Source organism: Desmodus rotundus, chromosome 2, assembly GCF_022682495.2.
Source record: "Desmodus rotundus isolate HL8 chromosome 2, HLdesRot8A.1, whole genome shotgun sequence".
NCBI lineage: Eukaryota > Metazoa > Chordata > Mammalia > Chiroptera > Phyllostomidae > Desmodus > Desmodus rotundus.
The window spans coordinates 194,106,650-194,125,765 of NC_071388.1; the positions used below are offsets into that span (position 1 = coordinate 194,106,650).

The following is a 19,116-nucleotide window of genomic DNA, read 5'->3' on the forward strand; positions in this document are numbered from 1 at the left end:
TGGAGAGGCTGGCCCCTCACCAGGGGCATTCCTGAGTGAGCAGCCCCTCACCCCCCAGGGGGGGCGGGGGAGAGACATGAAGGGGCGCAGGCATCTAGGCTGCTCCCTGCGTGGAAGTCCTGCTAGCACCAGAACTGGGCCAGCCCCATGGCCTCCAGGGTGCCACGCTGCATGGGCCACCATATCTAAGCCTTCCTCATGGTGAGAGGCAGGACCAGGGTGATCTGGTCTGTCCAGGGGTGAAAAGTAGAGGGTAAAGCAGGCACTCCCCTAAGCTCAGCAGGGCCTGGGCATTGCCACAGGACCAGATACCCAGAATAGGCGCCTGGGGACATCAGCCAACCCAGGACGACTGCTCCATGCTTAGCACTGGGTTTTCACACCCAGATCCTCTCTTCACCGGCTAGGCAGCCTCAGGTGGATTACTTCAGCCTAAATGCAGCCGTCCGTGCCCCAGGTCCCCGATCTAGCCATAATGACAGAGCCCGCTTCACAGGGCGCCTTTGAGTGTTAGTTAGATCAGGTGGTGACTATCGAGTACTGGCTCCACGGCTGCACAATGGCAAAACCAGAGCTGGCTCCCAAGGCCAAAGGGTCCTCTCCCTTAGGCCCCTCTGCAGACCCTTGAGATGCTCCCATGGTAACGACCAGCGGGTTGGGGACTTGTGAGAAAACACAGCAGGCAGCCTCTCCACAACTGCTGATCCCCAAAAGTTGTTCGCTGAATCCCCACTTGGCAGCAGAGTAAACTGAGACCGCAAGAGGATGGCATCTCATCAAAGGATTTCAACCCAGGTAGTTTAGCTCCGGAGGCCACATTCTCAACTCCTGCACTAAACTGCCTCTCGTGAAAATCGCTACAATAACCCAGTGACGCTGATACTATTCCTTCCCCAAGTTTGTACATGAGGAAACGAGGACCACAGGAAGGCTAAATAGCCTGACCATGGACATGCAGCCACAAAGGAGAGAGCTGGGCTTGGGACCCCAGCAGGCGGGCTCTGAAACACACACGCTCGCCCACTGCACTGTACCACCTCAGGGTCAGCCAGCCTCTCCCAGTCCAGATCCACTCCAGGGAAAGGCCACGCCCCCTCCCAGGCTCCAGCTTAAGCCATCTCCTGAGCACCTGAGAATCTTGGGGGTTAGGTGCTCCTACCCCAGTTGGCACATGGGGAAACTGAGGCACAGGGACTTGTCCACAACTAGGGAGACAGACACAGGCCTTCTGCTTCTCTCTCTTGACTGGAGAATTGGCCAGAACAAAACACTTTATGTCTGGGCCCCAGAATCTAGAGCCTTCCAGAAGTACCCTAGGCAGGAGGAGGAGCAGGATGGGGCCAATGTTCCTGTTCCCACCCTAGGGCTGGTCACAGTTTGCTTTCCTGTCTCTGTGGGGGGCACAGCCCAGCAGCAGCAGGGAGCACACAGTGGGACTAGCGGGGTCTGCCCTGGTGACCACCCAGCGGCCTCCCCTGCCATCCCTGCTCATCCTTCAGGCATAGAGCCAGCTTCTGGGCCTCCAGAGAGGAGCTGCTCTGTCCCTACAGGACACCCTGACCCTTAACTGGCCAAAAGGTCCCACTCACTCCATTCCCAGCCTAGAGGAGCAGACCGCAGAAGAAAGGACAGCAGGCCAGGGCCTCCTCTCACCCTCTTCTTCCTCCCCCCACCCTCACCATTCCCTCTGCCCCACTTCCTTCCCTCGCTGCCGGCCAACAGTGTCCCAAGCTCTGGTCTTCCACAGTCACTCCTTCTTCCCCCTTAATTATTTTACCTTTTATTTGCCTGGCACTTTAGAGTTTACCAAATGTTTTTACATTTATCATCGCATTGAATCCACACCAGGGAGAGATGGAAAGACATTGAAAATTCCTTCAAATTGCCAAGTGTTCTTGTTAAGAATGCCAACATCCCCAGAAGATGAACAATTAGGCTGACAGCCACCAGTACCTCAGGACTAATTCATTTCACCCTCTGCCTTTTGTTCCTCCTCAGCCACTCAGCACAAGTGGATGGGGCTGGGGCAGTGGGGAGGCGGAAGGACTGTTTGGGGGGCTGCCTGAGCGGGGTGGGGTGTCCGCACGCGGGGGGAGAAGAAGGGTAGGTATGAGGAGGAGACTTCAACTCTGCAATGCTGCACACTGAGCAATGTGCTCTCATCTCGCCCTAACTTCTGGTGTCTCCAAGGCCAGAGGGAGAATCTTTACGCAAGAAAAGGCTTAAAAGACATTCAGGGTAGAGTCCACAAATCCAGAACCTTGGAGAGGGAGGTGGGAGGCTGGGTGAGGGTGCCTGGTCTCCCTAACACAGCTCTGCCACGTGGCCCAGGGTCCCCAGGACAGGACAGCCCCTCCCCAGAACCAGTTTCAGTTGTAAGGAGAAGCCCAGAGGCTGGGCACTGGTGTCCTTGAAGGGATGTGTCCCAGCTTATGGGGATAAATCAAGTGGGTCTCAGTTACCCCAACTGAAAACTGATGGAAGGGTGGGCCGATGGTCTTGAGGGTCCTCTCAGCTCCCACATTCCGCGGTCCTGGGACCAAATCAGGGAAACGAGCCTGTGGCCAAACCCCAGACCGGGTGTCTCAAGAGTTCCTGACCTCCAGGCATGCTAGCTTTCGGAGGCCCCGCCCGGCATCCCATCTGACATATTCAAATGAACCACATAAATAAATATAATCCCATATATAGCTCTCAAGAGCTGAACCGAGTTGCAGTTGACCATCTGACATAATGTTAGGTTTTGCAGCTAAACATGTATTAATTTCCATTCTGTAGCTTTCTTTTCAAACTTTGGAGCCTATCTGTTTGTTTCCAGCTCTCAAACATTTTCGTTGGCTGTCGATGAAAGCCTGTGGGCCTCGATGCTCTGTCCACATTCCTAGTGCTCTGAGCCCAGAGAACTCAGGCAGCGAGCCTGCAGATGTGCAGCAGCGGGCTTTACAAAAAACCTAACAAAGGCTGTGCTGGCATCACAGGGGGCACCTCAAGGTCCACTCCAGGCCACCTCCCCTAAGGAGCCCTCCCAAGCCACTCCAGCTAGTACTCACTGTCCGTGGGACTCATTTGGCACCAATGGCAGCTCCTCATGTGGCTGTTCGTGTTTTTTTTTAAGCTCTGCCTTCATTATTTAACACATTCACGCTTGCCTTATTGTCTCCCATGGAACTGTGAGCTCTCAGAGGTGCCTTGGACTTCTCCTCTGCTTGCCTTTTGAACCCAGCATGGTGTCAGTGCCAAACAAGAGATCCGAGGCCCAGGGGCTGTGTGGTTTGGAGAGCGGCAGGAAGCCACGGGCCCCACCTACCCTCCATGCCGTCCTCGCGGTGCCCGTTGAAGTTGTCATAGGAATCCCAGCGGATGAGGGGGTCAGAGGTGTTGTAGTCCACCGACACGCTAGGCCCGTTCTCCAGGTGTTCCATGCCTGAAAGGGTGGGGAAGGGCAGGCGGACAGTGAAGAGAAAGAAAAAAGAGACTAGCAGCTGAAAAAACAGAGGAAGCCAACAAGATCCCCCAAGGATGCTCTCTAAGGGACTTCTCATTTTCCTGACCTTGGCTGGGCGGGACCAGTGGCTTAAGTTGGATGGAGAACCTAGGGGTCTGGTTTCCTGCATTCTTGAAAAGGCACATACCAGGTCATAGGGGGAAATGAGGACAGGGCACTGAGAAGTAAAGACCCCCCAAGGGAAAGCTGGGGGACCCTCTGGATGAGTTCTTCCTCTTTCTTTTCTGTGGCCCAGGGGCAGTGCAGAGACCAGAGCCTGCCCCTGGAGTCGGGGAGCATGTGGGAGGAGCAGGGCTCACAGCCTGGACCTTGAGAGGACACAGGGTCATCCAGGCCATCCCCTCCCCCCCAACTACGTAAGGTGCTCTCCACTCCAGGTAGGGATCTGAGAGGAGAGTCAGCAGGCCTCCTGCACATCCAGAGAAAGCCCAGAATGAAGACAGCACAAGCTGCATGCAAGTCAGACACTCTGGGGCGAGTCACCTTCCTGACCTGCAGTCCTGTCTTTAATCCATCCAGAGTCCCTCTGTCTGTAACCTAACTTCACGTCCTCACATTCTGTCCTCAAATAAGATGGAGAACAACTGGTCTCCACATATAACCCGTCTAAAGGCTCAAAGGCTATTATTAAATTGGTCTTCTCATCTTCAGGTTGAATCACCTCGGTTCTCAGAAATACTCATCATTTATCCAGCACCTTTGAGTGTCCCCTCAGCCACTCCCTCCATCCTCCATGGTCCTTGGTCTCTAAATATACGTGGGTGATGACTTAATGGGACTAGAACAGTTTATCCAACCCAGCGCCTCTCTGTCTGCTTTTTTATTTTTGTTACCCAGACATTAAGTCACTGGTTCATGTTTAGCTGGGGGTCCACTATGATACCCAGATCTTTTACAGTAAGCCTGCCTTTCAATCACAGGTAGCAATTATAGAGAAGATCAGGGGGAGAATGGCGAAGGAGGGGAGGGGAGGAGGCCAGGATAGAGGGAAGGGAGTGAATGATGAGTGGATTCTAACTTGGCTTATACCTTGAATTTTCTCTGGTCCGTAAGAAAATACAAATTCCACCTTGCCATATTCTGGAAACCGATCATCTGAACAAGGAGAAGGAAAAACAAAGTGGGCAATCAGTTTCAAAAAAGAACTCCATAAAAAGTTTTCTTCTAGAAAAGATTAAAGTAATACGTATGCACATATTGATTATGTATTAAGTTATGATCAGCCCCAGTCCTACTTACCCGAGGTAACCATTTCTACCCATTTCTATTTCTTGTTCTACTGGCAGTTAGCTCTAAGACTCTAAATAACGGCCACAGTTTTTATGCCATTATTTCTAGACATATCAGTATTTTTAAATCCCCACTGATTTATCACTGTGAAGGTGAATAATTTGGCTCATTTATACTACTCTCAGCTCCCTTCTCCTAAAATCTGCTATTATTATTTCTATCATCATCATCATTTATTCTACTGATTACCTTCAAAACTTTAAATATTGTAGTTAAGCCTCTACTTCTTTTTTTTTAAATTTTTATTGTTATTCAATTACAGTTGTATGCCTTTTCTCCCCGTCCCTCCACCCCACCCCAGCTGAACCCACCTCCCTTCCCCGCTTCCACTCTCCCCCTTGATTTTGTCCATGTGTCCTTTTTTTATTTTAATTTTTTATTGTTATTCAATTACAGTTGTGTACCTTTTCTCCCCATCCCTCCACCCCACCCCAGCTGAACCCCCCTCCCTCCCCCACCTCCACCCTCCCCCTTGATTTTGTCCATGTGTTCTTTATAGTAGTTCCTGTAATCCCCTCTCCTCACTGTCCCCTCCCCACTCCCCCCTGACCATTGTTAGATTGTTCTTAACTTCAATGTCTCTGGTTATATTTTGTTTCCTTTTTTCTTCTATTGCTTATGTTCCAGTTAAAGGTGAGATCATATGGTATTTGTCCCTCACCGTCCAGCTTATTTCACTTAGCATAATGCTCTCCAGTTCCATCCATGCTGTTGCAAAGGGTATAAGCTCCTTCTTTCTGCTGCGTAGAACTCCATTGTGTAAACATACCATAGTTTTTGGATCCACTCATTTGCTGATGGGCACTTAGGTTGCTTCCAGTACTTGGCTATTGTAAATTGTGCTGCTATGAACATTGGGGTGCACAGGTTCTTTGGATTGGTGTTTCAGGGTTCTTAGGGTATAATCCCAGCAGCGGAATTGCTGGGTCAAAGGGCAGTTCCATTTTTAGTTTTCTGAGGAAATTCTATACTGTTTTCCACAGTGGCCTCACCAGTCTGCATTCCCACCAACAGTGCACTAGGGTTCCCTTTTCTCCGCATCCTCTCCAACATTTGTTTGTGGATTTGTTTATGCTGGCCACTCTGACTGGTGTGAGATGGTACCTCATTGTGGTTTTAATTTGCATCTCTCTGATGGCTAGTAATGCTGAGCATCTTTTCATATGTCTCTGGGCCCTCTGTATGTCTTCCTTGGAGAAGTGTCTGTTCAAGTCCTTTGCCCATTTTTTAATTGGGTTGTTTGTCTTCCTGGAGTGCAGTTGTGTGAGTTCTTTATATATTTTGGAGATCAGGCCCTTGTCTGAGGTATCATTGGCAAATATGTTTTCCCATACAGTTGGTTCCCTTTTCATTTTAATGCTGTTTTCTTTAGCCACGCAGAAGCTTTTTATTTTGATGAGGCCCCATTTGTTTATTCTTTCCTTTATGTCCCTTGCTTTAGGGGACATGTCTGTGAGGATGTTGCTGCATGGAATGTCTGAGATTTTCCTGTCAATGTTTTCCTCTAGGAAGGCCTCTACTTCTTGGTCTATCCATTTTTGATGGTGTCCTGACTCACTCTATGTAGGAGGAGGAATTTATGACCCTTTCTTTCTCCCATCTCTCACCAACCCCACCTTTATGGTGTCAACTGTTTTTTGTTTTTCCTTGTTACAACTGAAAACATTTATTCTGTTCCATAATCATAGTGGCATCTTCTGCTTTTGCCCTCCTGGCTCCAGTGCAGGGACATACCCTTCTCCTGCACAGCCAGACTCCACTGGGAGGTCATGCCCCTCATCCTCTGAGTCCCCACCCCACTCTCTGCTCTCTGCCTGAGTCCAGTCTGGACACAGATCCCCATATACTGCTTATAGCACACGAAGTTACATCAGGGGTGGGGTCTGCTCCCTGGGGCACCCATCACACCCACGTATGTCTCTATCACTGTAGGCATCACTTCATAGCATCATGCTTTTGTGTCTTGTTCACCCACAAGACTGAATTCCCTGAGGCTATGGGCTCACCTCTTTCTCTTTGTATCCCCAAGATCTAGCACACACATGGCACATATACACACGAGCAGCTGGATAGATGAACACATATACACACGTTTGGGGATGGATAGATGGACAGATGAATGGATGGATGGATGGATTTGGATGTGTGGGTGGATGGGTGGATTGATGGATGGGTGGATGGATGCATAGATTTGGGTGGGTGGGTAGATGGGTAGGTGAGTGGAGGGATCGATGAATGGACGGATGGGTGAGTGGATAAATGCACAGACAGATAACTTTGGATGGGTGGGTGGGTGGGCAGATGGAAGGACAGATGAATGGATGGGTGGATAGATGGATATGGATATATCCCAGTCCTGAACATAATGTAAATAAAATCTCAAATGGACAGAAAAAAGAAAAAAGGGAGACACTTTCCTGACCACCTCCTCTTCCCTCAGAAAACAGTTGCCTCTCCACTGCTACCATGCTCCCCCCACCCCATAACTGCTCTTCTACCCTGTGATAGAATGATCCCTTGCTACGTCTACCTCTCCACTCAATGGGCCTACCTTTGAAGGCTTCATCAAGGTCCTCCTTCCCAAAGACAACGCCCAGGTCATGGATGGCACAGGTGTGGAACTGCACACGGAAGATGACATCTCGGGCTGGGCTCCGGAACTTCTTGTGGTAGCACTTCAGCTGTATGGGAAAGAGAGCGGAGCCCATCAGGGGCCCGAGGCTGGGGAATCAGGTCCCAGGGAGCTTCTTTATCAGACCCAGGACTGGGTCCCCAAGCCTCGCCCAAAATCCAGTGAGAGAGAGGTCACCGACACCAAATGGGATCTCAGAGCTCTCTGGGGAAACTTCTAGAAGAGCAGAGAGTTGGAGGCCAGTCTCATCCCATGGGCACAAAACTACCTCTCAAGAATTTCCTGCATACAGACCGGAATGGAAAAAGTAGGAGCAGATTCAGACTGATAGAGGAAGGGCTGAATCTAGAATTGAGGGAGTCCTTGTCACCAATCAGACGCCAGGAGGTAACAGCTCCCACTGATAGCCATTTCCCCAGCTATTCCAGAACAAGAGGTAAGCCCAGTGGAAGGGATGTCTGACTGCAATGCAGGAGAGTGAACAGGGATTGTCAGAAGTCAGAAGGCCTTGCAAGAGACCTGAGAGCCTACAACCCCAAGGCTGGTGGCCCACCAGGAATGAGGTCTTGCCTGGGAGAGACAGGAGAGCAAGAAGAGAGAAGGGAGAAAAATAAACAAAGAGGTGGGGCTACAGGCAGAGGGGCAGTGCTCACCAAGATGTCTCCCTTCAAGAGCAGCCCAGGCTCGATGGTGATGCAGATGCTGGTCTGGCTGTCTCCTTGGACATTGCTGTGGAGAACAAGTGGGCCAAGGGAAAGAGGGGCTGCTGCAGGGGCAGGCAGTGAATTTTCTCCCTTCTGCCCTTCTGCCACCAGATTACTGGGAAACTTTGCTGACTTCACCCCTTAGCCCTCTCCTATAAGAGATTTAAAAAGCCCCCCAACCCACACATACCCACCCTGGTCCTCAGCCTCAGAGCTGTGGCATCCAGGCCTCTCATTCCTGTGGAATACTTACTAAATGCCAGATGTGTAAACAGGCTGCATGGCCTGGTAGATCCGGAGAAATGGCCGACACCCTGTAAGGGAAGGGTGTTGTTAGCTGAGACAGCAGGACAGTGGGAGCCGGAAGGGGTAGAAGAGAGAGTGAAGGAAGTGGGGGAGAAAGGAAGGAAGGGGGGAGGAAGAGGAAGGAGAAAAAGAGGAAGGAGCAATGGAAAGAGAAAGGGGAAGAAATACCAGCTTTTCATTCGAAAGTTGTTTTAAATTGACAAAAACATTGCCATATCCAACATCTGTCAACAGACACTGCAAGTATCGAACCCATTTTGCAAATGAGCAGACTGGGGCTAAAGAAAGCTCAGGAAGTGGGGCGGCTGAGCCTCCAATCCAAGCTTATGTTTTCCCCACCCATGGCTGCCTCTTCAGAGAAGGAGATGGAAAACAGGAGTGGGAGGGAAGCCAGAGGGCTGGAACCCATACCTCCTTTAGACTCGAAGTTGGGGATGCCGTGCATGATCACGTGGTGCAGAAACAAGGGCTTGTTGTTCATTTTGATGGTGCCAGAGAGCAGGCCGCTGAAGTAATGCACATACCTGGAGCAGGGACAGGGGCAGCTTCAGCCAAGGAGGCCAGCACTGGGGCCGCCCCATCCCATGTTCTCTTTTCCCCCAGAACACTACCCTAGGTGGTCCCAACTAGCCTGACCCCACCACCCGCCAATACCCCCAGGCCTCTCCGTGGCTGGGGTCTCTGCCCAGCACAGACCTCCCTTACTGCCTGAAGCCCCCAGGTAGGAAGGGCAAGCAGGCACTACTACACCTAGAGCTGGGTCAAGCCAAACCTCCATCTTGAGGTTCTCCAGCGACCCCTGGTGGTCAACATGAGCATCTCATTCCTACTTCACTCCCAGCCCAGGAATCTCCTGCTGGACTGAAAGTTCCTCCCCCACAGCCCTGACAGGAATCCCTGAACTGCTCACTACTACACAAGGTAAGCTGATGACCATCAGACAGCTCTGACATCCTTACCCAGAGCCCAAACCAAGCTGACATTCATTCCCACAGGCCCTGGGTCAGCTCCATACAGGCCCACCAGCCACATGACACTCCAGAGAATAGTAAGAGCATAATAAATATAGGATTTCACTTTTTTATATCATGTTAAAGTGTAGGGAAGTCTCTCTAGATCATTTCATTTGGTGTTGGAAGGTATTTTACTTCCACCAAGTACTTCTAGCTCTAGGGTCAACATCTCCCAATTCTTTTAACAAAGATCTTGCTAGAAGAATGGAAGGATTAACCTATCCCCACTCCTTCTAAACAGAAAGGAAAAATTAGGTCCAGAAAGGGTTGTTAGCCTCCCAAAGACACACAGCAAGAACACAGAGAGCTCGGAGTGAATGTGGAGAGAAGGAAAGAAGTCTGACTCCAATACATCTGCCAGAACGGAGGCCAATCTTTCTGCCATTGGCCAGTGCTTCCTTCTACTCTGACTGGCCAGAGGACAGCAAGATGCATCAGCTCAACCAATCAGAACACATCTGAGACTCTGAGGGAGCCAACAGGGGCTTTGGGGGTGGGTGGGACCAGAACCCAAATGACCATGATAAGAGTCCCCTCCTATATCTTTACTCTTTGGCCTACCTCCAGGCCTGTGGGCCTCTGTCCCTGGGCCGGGGTGGGGCCATCTTGGACAACCCAAGCAAGATAATCTGATGGGCAACGCCAGCTCCTATTCAGGCCCCTGCCCAGCCCCCAGCCCCATTACTCAAACCGGAAACCTGGAATGGCGGGTTCCTATCAGAACTTCTGATCATGCCAACAGGATGTGTCTGTGTGCTGGGGACAATGAGTCCGGAGGTGGGGTGACAATGAATGGGAAAGCCGCAGGCCAAGCCCCTCCCTCCCTCTTGCCCTGCCCTCTTCTCCTCCAACTGCCTCATTCCTTACCAGTGACACTGACAAGAAGGCGGGAAAGTGGCAGCAAATGCACAGTAAACCCAACAGTTGCACTTTCACATTTGGGCACAAACAGAATGACCTACCCATAAGCAGATGTGGGTGCAGATATGAGCTGCAAGGCAGACACAGATAGTGTAAACACATACACTGAGCACTGTGGAACTCCTGCATGACCCTATTCCTGAGAGGCAGCACTGATCCCCATTCTCCAGGTTTCCAGCTTTAGAGGCACGACTACTCTGCCTGCTCTCTCTGCAAGCTACGGTGTGCCACTGTAGCATCACACTCCTCTATCTGTATCCCTTGTCCTTCGATGGCAAGGGCCAGACTCGTGGCCAAGAACAGGCAAGCCAGGGACTGAGGAGTGGGTACTTGAGTAATAGTTCTTCCCTCCCTGAGACTTCTTCCCTGGGAACACTCTCATTGATCCCCAGCTGCTCTGTCTGGCAGCCTAGCCAGGATTTTCTGCATGTAAAGACATCCGGTTTCTGATCCAGCTGACCTGAGCCTGGCCACCAGCTGTCTTGTGCCAACTATAAGACACTGGTTTGACTGAGGACTCACTCATTTCTGCTAGGGCTTCCCACTACAATGGTGGAAACAGTCCCCAGTGCTGCCAGCCCATTTCTAGAGAGGCAAGCAAGGTAAGAGTGATGTGAGTTGGGGATACCTCAGTATGGAGAGTCTGGGAAGTGTTCCAAAGGGCTAGAAAACTCAATGGGACACTGTGGCTTCCAGGCCTGTGCACCTGCTGTCCCCTCTGCCTAGACCCTCTATCCAGACCTTCACTCAGATGCTTCCTTCTCTCTTCTCAGATCTCACCTCACACATAACCTTCTCAGAGAGGCCGGTCCCTTGGAATCAGCCTCTCGTGCTCGTGGCCATTCCCATCACTCTCTCATCCATCATGTTCCATTTCTCTGAAATGACCTTGACAGCTTATTTCTGTGGTGGCATCCACCAGAAGATAAGCTCCAAAAGACCTTGCCTGAGAGATTCAGCATCGTAGCCCCAGTGAGTAGCCCAATGCAACACATCACAGACAGGTGAGACAGGCCCACAGCTCCGGCCACACAGGGGGCAGGGTCCGAGTCCAACTCTCCTGCTCTCCCCTCTGGGCCTGGGTTTCCACCATTCTAGCTCCCACTCACCTGCAGCCTCCCAAGGCCCACCTGGTCCTGAAACTGCCTGTGCCTTCCTGTGGGTCAGACATAACTAAACAGCACGCTGTCCTAGAGCTGAATCCAGGGGTGGCCCTCGGGATGTGGATGACACAACCAGGGGGCAGGTCCCTGAATACATTCTGGCTCTGCCACTGCTCTCTGTGGACCCTGGTCATGTCATGTCCCTTCCCTCTGGGCTCAGGCTTCGCTCCTGTAAACAGGGATGCCCTGGACTGTGGAATGGTAGGTAGCTCATTATTCAGCTTTGGGCTCAAATCCACCTCCTCCAGGAGGCATTTCCTGCCCATGGTCATTCAAACAGCCCTGTTCCCCTCCCGTCAGCTCTTGTTTCTGCAGAACTCTATCCTCCTTTCCTAGAACTAATCACTATCTGAAAGTGTCTTGTTTGTACATTTACTTGTGGAATGTCCACCCTTCTCAATAGAATATCAGCCCACAAGGGGCAAAGGACTTTGTCCTATACAACTAGATATCTCTAGCACTTGGAATACCACAGACCACCTAAATTTACCAAATGAATGACTGAATCAGTCCCTGCCCTGCTTCCTGCCTGGGCTGTTGTGGACTCCATGTGGAGACCACATGGCTGAGTGTCCTTGATAAAGTTTTTAAAAGCTTTCCCAGTAAAAGGTGACTCTTATTAAGAGTATGTGTGACCTACTCAGGGCAGGGATCTCAGCTTCCTATAGACTCATCCAAACACTGCAGCAATCCTCCTTCTAGGACCAAGAGTGGAACTGCCTTCTCATACAATCAGCCCTCTTGTACCCAGACCAGTGCATCCCCCACGGATGCCCCTGCTGCTCTCCAGCACCAGCCTCAGGAGCCAACTGCTGTGCCTATCTGTGGGCACACTCACCCACGTCCCTGACCTCAGATCCCTCCAGGCTGGCCCCTGAACATGCATGCTCGGTACACCCCCACCTAGGCATGCTGCCCCATCCCCAGTGGGTACATGAGGCCAGTCCCCACATACAGCGAGCACACCCATGCATGCCCTGGGCTGTGAGACCCACCTTCTCTGAGATGGCTGGCCAATGGGTACAATCTTATCCTCATAGAACCGCTTCATTGCAAACCGGTCCAGGGCCTGGTCAGCGCTAGGGGGAAGGACAGGTGGTCAGAGGAGCCAACATCCAAGCCCAATAGCCCCTTCACCCCCGCCTGCTCTCCAGACCCACAGAGTCCTCCAACCACACTGTGAGGAGACCCTTTCAGGAAAAGAGAGCCCAGCATCTCTCAATCCTGTGTGCTGCATGGGAGTTTGGAGCCAGACAGCTGGGAGCCCATCTCTAGCCCACCACTTAATCACCATCACTGCACCCTGGGGTGGGTCACTTAACCTTTCTGAACCTGATTTGTATGTGTGTGAACTAAGAGTGATAGCTGCCTTCCTCAAAGTTTGTTACAGTGAGCTAACATCTCTAAAGAGCTTGAAACATGTAGGCACATAGTAGGTGCACAGCAAGTGCTCACTATTAAGCAAAGATTAGGCTAAGACAGAGTTCTTACCATTGTAAAATTGTCGTTCTACTGGCAAGCCTTCCACAGAACATTCTCCCCACCCTCAAAGAGTGCTCAGAGAGATCATTTTAAAATGTAGACAGATCGCATAGTTCCCCCCTTATGACTCTGCCAACGACTTCCCATCACTCTTAGAATAAACCCCAGAGTCCTTATCGAGTCCTACAAGGCTCCCAGACTCTGCCGCCTTCCAGCTTCACTTCCTACTCCTCATCCCCTCACTCACTCAGCTCAAAACACAACAGCCCCTCGCGTGCGTTCTCACCACACTCCTTGGGCCTTTCTTCTCTCTGCCTGCAAAGTTCCCTCCCAGACTTTACATGACTCAACCTGACACTCCCTCCTCCACTTTATGCGGGTCTCTGCTCATATATCACCTCCCCCAGAGGCCTCCTCTGACCACTGTCACACTCTGGTCCCCATTCTTTCGCAGAACTTATCACCTGCTATTACTGATATACTTGTTTATTTATTTAATGGCTTTGCCTGCTGCTGTATTACCAGCACCCAGAACAGCGCCATGGCTGATCAGTAACCACTGTCAAAAGAATAAACAGATGAATGGGTGGGTTCCTCTGCCTCTGTAAAATGGAATCAAAATGGGACTCCTCCATTGCTTGTTTACCAGTCTTGCTCCAAAACACCTAAGTGGGAAAGAGCCCTGCTGGCCAGAAACGGGGGATGGATGAGATGATTTCTAGGTGGTTCTGCTGGACCCAGAACTGATCCAGCATTTCTTTCTGACATCCTTCCTGCTCACCCAGAGAAACAGAAAGCAGTCTGGCAAGAAAAAGTGGCCCCACGCAGCTGGCTAGATGGGGTGTCCATGGCTGGGCCTGGTTTCCAAGGCTGCCCACCAGGATCTACAATGGAGGGATGGACTCCTCTCCCTCCTGCCCTTCATCCACAGGCCCCTGGCCAAGATGTGGCTAGGCACCTTCCTTCGGTGGGCGCTCCCTCATCCTAAGCACCTCTCACCCCCTCTGTCTTTATCCTCCAGCCCCAAGGAAGGGACAGGTCCTAGTGGGATGGGGGAGGGGGTTTCTGCTGTGGCTCAGAGGCCCTCTTACCTGGCTGAAATGTTGCTGTAGTGCATGTAAGCAGCGATGACAACTCCTATTCTGCCTCGGTTTCCCTGAAAGAGTCCCCAAACACAAAAGCTTTTATTTCTAAAACCAGCCTACTGCTCCAGGGTCCATTCAGAAGCCTTGGAAGAAAGCAGGCAGGGGCTGGAGAGAAAGGTGTGGTTCTAAGGGAGAACAGGAAGACGAAGGGAATACGAGGGAGGGAAGGGGGTGGGGGCTGGATCTCAAAGAGAAGAAACCTGATCACCCACTACCCTCGAGGGGCCTATAAGGTGGTACCCCACACCTCTCATGGGTGCCCCTGGGACAGAATCTATCATGCTCTAGAAAAGAGAATACACACACTTAAACACTCACACACCCAATGATACAAGCAAGTATATACCCTCATCCAAGGGTGTATTCATGCCCATGCACGCACAGACACACACACTCACTCACTCACACACCCTGCGGCCCCCGCTCTGACCTTGTTGTGTAGAACGACAACATTGTGGGGGTCTGCATTGAGCCAGGTGTCCATGGCCTTGCAGACGCTGCAGATCTTCTCCAGGGCCGGGGTGTGGAGGTCAGGCCAGCCGAATTCCAACACCTGCAGCCCAGCCAGGAGTGAGAGGTGGCAGAAGCCCGGACAGTCCCCAGGGCAGTGGGGGCTGCACACACCCCACATACCAGTAGCGGGGCAGTGGCCACCAGCAGATGAGCCTCGGTTCCTGCCCTGGCCATCAGCCCAGCTGGGAGGTAGGGGTATGGAGGTAAAGGACAATGGCCAGGACCAGAGACCCTGTGCCTGAGTCTCAGTTCTGACACTGGTTCACTGTGGGGGCTCTGGCCAGTCATGGCCCTGCTCCCAGCCTCAGATTTTATATGCATATAAAACAAAGGCTTGGGGACAATGACCTCAAGATGTAATGGGGCCTCCAGCACTCCCCCCAAGTTCTACACCCACACACAACCCCAAGGCCTGGCTCAGGGCAAAGGAGGGCAGAGCAAAGGGCTCCTGGCTGGTCATGGCTCTTTTCTAGGCCCTGGCCACACATATCATTGACTTTTTCAGGCCAGCCCAGAGAAGTTGATGGGGACAGTGGGCAGGCCTAAACTTTTCTAAATTCACAGAGCTCTATAGCAAAAGAGAACTTCTGCTTGGAAGGGCCCAAAGAGTACATGTAATCCACCCCGTCCACTTTCAGAGATGCAGACTGAGGCCCAGAGAAGCATGTCACTTCCCCAGAGTCACACACAGCAAAGGCCCCAGAATCCAGGAGCCAGGAGCAAGCACCACGCCAAGCCCCGCACACAGCCCACCAGGCCAGTGAGTGAAAGAAGGTGGTAGGAAGGTCTACATTGGCCATTCCCAGCCAGTTTAAATCCAAAATGCCTTTCAATAAAACTAAAAATCTCACAGCTCCAGCCTCACCCCAGAGAGGCTATGTACTCCCCAGGGGAGGCAGACCTGGGTGGAAATCACAGTATTGAGTTTTGTTTGCTGTGATTTGTATTATGGAAACAATGAATAGATTCTTTCCCATTTTCTGAATAGAAGATGGCACTATAATAGACTTTGCAAACTGTCACAGCACACTCCCCCAAGACTCTAATGTGGGAACCGTGGGGGGAGGGGCCTGTCTGTTATCTCTCCCTCCCAGGCAGGTAGAAGCCCCCATCCCCACTTGGTATGGGCTCACCTTGGCGTGGAGCTTTGTGATGTCAGGTCTCCGCTCAGAGAGGTTGAAAAGCTGGAAGGAAGAAAAAGAAGAGATCATGAAAAGGCTTGCCTGCAGCTCTCACCCCTGCTGGGAATTCTACCCACATGTGAGCAAACATGGGATCCCATCAGGCACCCACACTGACCAACAGGAACTCTCAACTGTAGGTTCTCAGGACAAAGAGGGTGGGGAGAGAGAAGTGTGGACACTCAGCCACTCCCCTCAGTGAGGGGACGTCCAGAACAAAAGACGGGAAGGGGATGGAACCTGTCTCGGGTCCCCTGTGCCACCCCCAAGGTGGGTATCTCCCCACGCTGAATGGAACCTGGTGGTGTCAAGTATTTGGCCTTCTGTCTGGTTCCCATCTCACACATGGACTTCAGAACCTCACCCCATGAAGGTGCAATGGCTCTGGGTCAGAAACCCTCCATCAGAGGCTGCAAACCATCCCCCCTCAGAACTCAGAGCATGCTCTCCAATACCTAACCACATCCCATGAGATTCCCCCAATCTCTGGAACTCCTGTCTCCACCTCCACCTCACAACTCAAAGACCACTGCGTTGTCTCCTGGGAGAAAAAAGGACCCCACGGTTTGGAATAGACAAGATGGAGGGATGTTGGCATAGGCCCATGAAATCCTGGACTCCCGAAGTCAGGAAGGACCTTAGATGGCTTTTAGTCCATGTTTGAGCCTCATTAAGGAACATGTCATACTACGTTAATATTAGCTACCACTCGATTATCCACTACCTGTCATCCCATGCTAAGAACTTCACATGTATCAGATGGCTTCTTTCTCTCAACAACCACAAGAGGTGGGTAGTATTATTAGACCCATTTTACAGATGGGGATTTTAAGGTTCAGTGAGGTTAAGTGGCCAAGATCAGCTACCTCGTAAGAGCAGAGCCCACCCCCATTTGAACCCAGGACATTCTGATGTTTAAAGCCAAGCTCTTAACAACGCCTGACACAATTGATGGATGGGTGTCTGTAGTGGGTTGAATAGTGTCCCACAAAAATTCACATCCACCCGGAACTTCAGAATGTGACCTTATTTGGAAATAGGGCCTCTGCTGATGTAAGTAGTTAAGGATCTAGAGATGAGATCACCCTAGATTTAGGGTGGGCCCTAAATCCAATGGCTGGTGTCCTTATAAGAAGAGGAGAGGACACACAGAGAGTCACAGGAAAGAAGGAAGGCCATGTGATGACGGGGGCAGAGATTGGAGCCATGAAGCTATAAGCCAAGGGTCACCAAAGACACCAGAGTCTCCAGCCGCTGGGAAGAGGCAAGGCAGGATGCTCCCCTACAGGATTCAGAGGGAACATGGCCCTGCCAACACTCCGATCTGACCTTCTGGCCTCCAGATGTAAAAATTAAATTCCATTGTTTTAAGTCCCCTAGTGTGTGGTAATTCATTACACCAGCCCCAGAGACCTAATACAGCCTCCTACGGCTGCCTCTGCATGAACATCCAAGGGTAGCCCCTCGAGGTTGCACAGTCCGCTCTATGGGTCCAGCCCACATGTACCTCCCTGTAAAGAGGACCCAGGCCTTCCTCTGGGGCCAGGATTGGCCCCATCCCCCCGGCCGTCTTTCTGACATTAGAGAAAACCACTGTTGGCCATTCCGTCCACATTTGTGATGTGGTTCTCGTGGGCCAGGTACAATCCCAGTATCAGCAACACAAGGTCCCTTAAGACACACTCTGCCACAACTCTGCCCTAAGACTTCTCAGAGGTGCCAACAAAGTGCCAGGTCTGTCACTTCCCGACACTGTGAACTTAAGCAGATGCCCCACCTCTCCTGGCTCTGACAAAACCTGATTTCTAGGGCTGTCCTGAAGGTTCAATACGTGGAAGCAGGTGGAACAGGACCTGACTTGTCGTAAGTGCTCAATAACATGAGCTCTTATTGTCACTCTCTCCACCTGGTCAACACACACATGCATGCACACACATGCACATATACTCGCATGCACTCATACACATGTGGGCGCACACATACACATGCACTCCCATACATGCATGGGCACAAACACACACGCATGCTGCATGTGCGCAGAGGCACACACGACTTGGTTCCAGATGCTGCATTCCAGCTGCATGTACTCCTTACAGCAGAGCTGGGCTGGAGTAGGAGTGAAGATTCTGGCCACAAGAGACACCCAGGGCGAAGAGCAAGTGAATAAAAAGAGGAAGAAGAGCTGGCCCAGGGTGGGTGGGCTGGGACACCAGCAGGGGGTGGCAAGCAGAAAGGGCAGAGGAGCGCTGGAAGAGTGGGTGAGCGGCCCATACTCACCAGGTAGTTGCCTCCATGTTTGGACTTGAGCATCTGGGCGACCTCACGCAGGTTGCTCCGGAAGTTCTCCTCATTGGCTGTGCTGGGGAAGGACACGGCGATGATCCTCTCTGTGACATATACCAGGTCCAGCTCACAGCTGTCCTCCATGGTCCGGCTCACACTCATGTTTCTAGGGAGACTAGCAGAGAGAGGGCTCTAGATCAGACTCTAGCCCCCTAGGGCAAGGAACAGACATATCTGTACCCCTTACACATGATGCACGGCCTCCATATCCAACCCAGGAGAGCTTGGCTGCTCCCCTGACAAGGCCAGTGCAGCCAGCAAAGCCAGCCTGGGGCCCAGAGAGAACAGAGCCAGGCAGGGGCTGGCAAGGATCGCAAGCCATGTCAGAACCAAACAGTGATGACACCAATCCTAGGTACCCATCAATGCTGTTGGCACTGCCTTTACCCTTGATCTCAGAGGTCAGAGCCAGGGCCCCAGGAGTCCAGCTATACCCCCCGACACACAGCAGCAGCCACCTGGTCTGGTAGAAGTGTCTCAAAGGGTCCTGGGAGAGCTTCAGAAGAGGAAAGAGAGGCTGAGCTGGGTGCTCTCCAGCATCCTAGACTAAGCCTTCTGCTGACCTCCCCAGCTCTGGAGCTGTACAGTGGGCAGGGAGGCCTCTCAGGGGAAGGGGCAGCTCAGGTGACATGCTCACCTGGGCTCTGGGTAAGCCAGACCTCAACGCACATTCCAGTCCTCCTCGGAGGCAGGCCAGCTCCTGCCCTTTGTTCCCTGGCTCTTTCCCCACCTCTGGCAGCTCCCGCCATAGCCAGAGCTGCTCTGTGGCAGCAGCCTCCTTGATTTCTATGGGCCCAGGACGCAGAGGGCACAGAGCCTTTGCTGTTGTGGCGGTGGCAGGTGGACCCTGAAGCCCAGCACCACCTGAGCTCCCTGGAGAGGTGGAGAGTGCCCTGGGCTGGGCACTGGATGAGAGGA

At 51.9% G+C, this 19,116-nt stretch overlaps 1 protein-coding gene across 1 annotated transcript in view; it reads right to left on the reverse strand.

The window, feature by feature from the left end:
• TNS1 (tensin 1) overlaps positions 1–19,116 on the reverse strand; it is a 216,146-nt gene that overhangs the window by 69,511 nt on the left and 127,519 nt on the right. The window contains 11 exon segments of the mRNA XM_071220708.1: positions 3,308–3,424; positions 4,535–4,600; positions 7,347–7,476; positions 8,081–8,156; positions 8,385–8,445; positions 8,849–8,961; positions 12,530–12,613; positions 14,108–14,172; positions 14,592–14,714; positions 15,808–15,858; positions 18,133–18,313. Of these exon segments, the coding sequence (XP_071076809.1) occupies positions 3,308–3,424; positions 4,535–4,600; positions 7,347–7,476; positions 8,081–8,156; positions 8,385–8,445; positions 8,849–8,961; positions 12,530–12,613; positions 14,108–14,172; positions 14,592–14,714; positions 15,808–15,858; positions 18,133–18,300 (1,054 nt within the window). The 5' untranslated portion in view covers positions 18,301–18,313.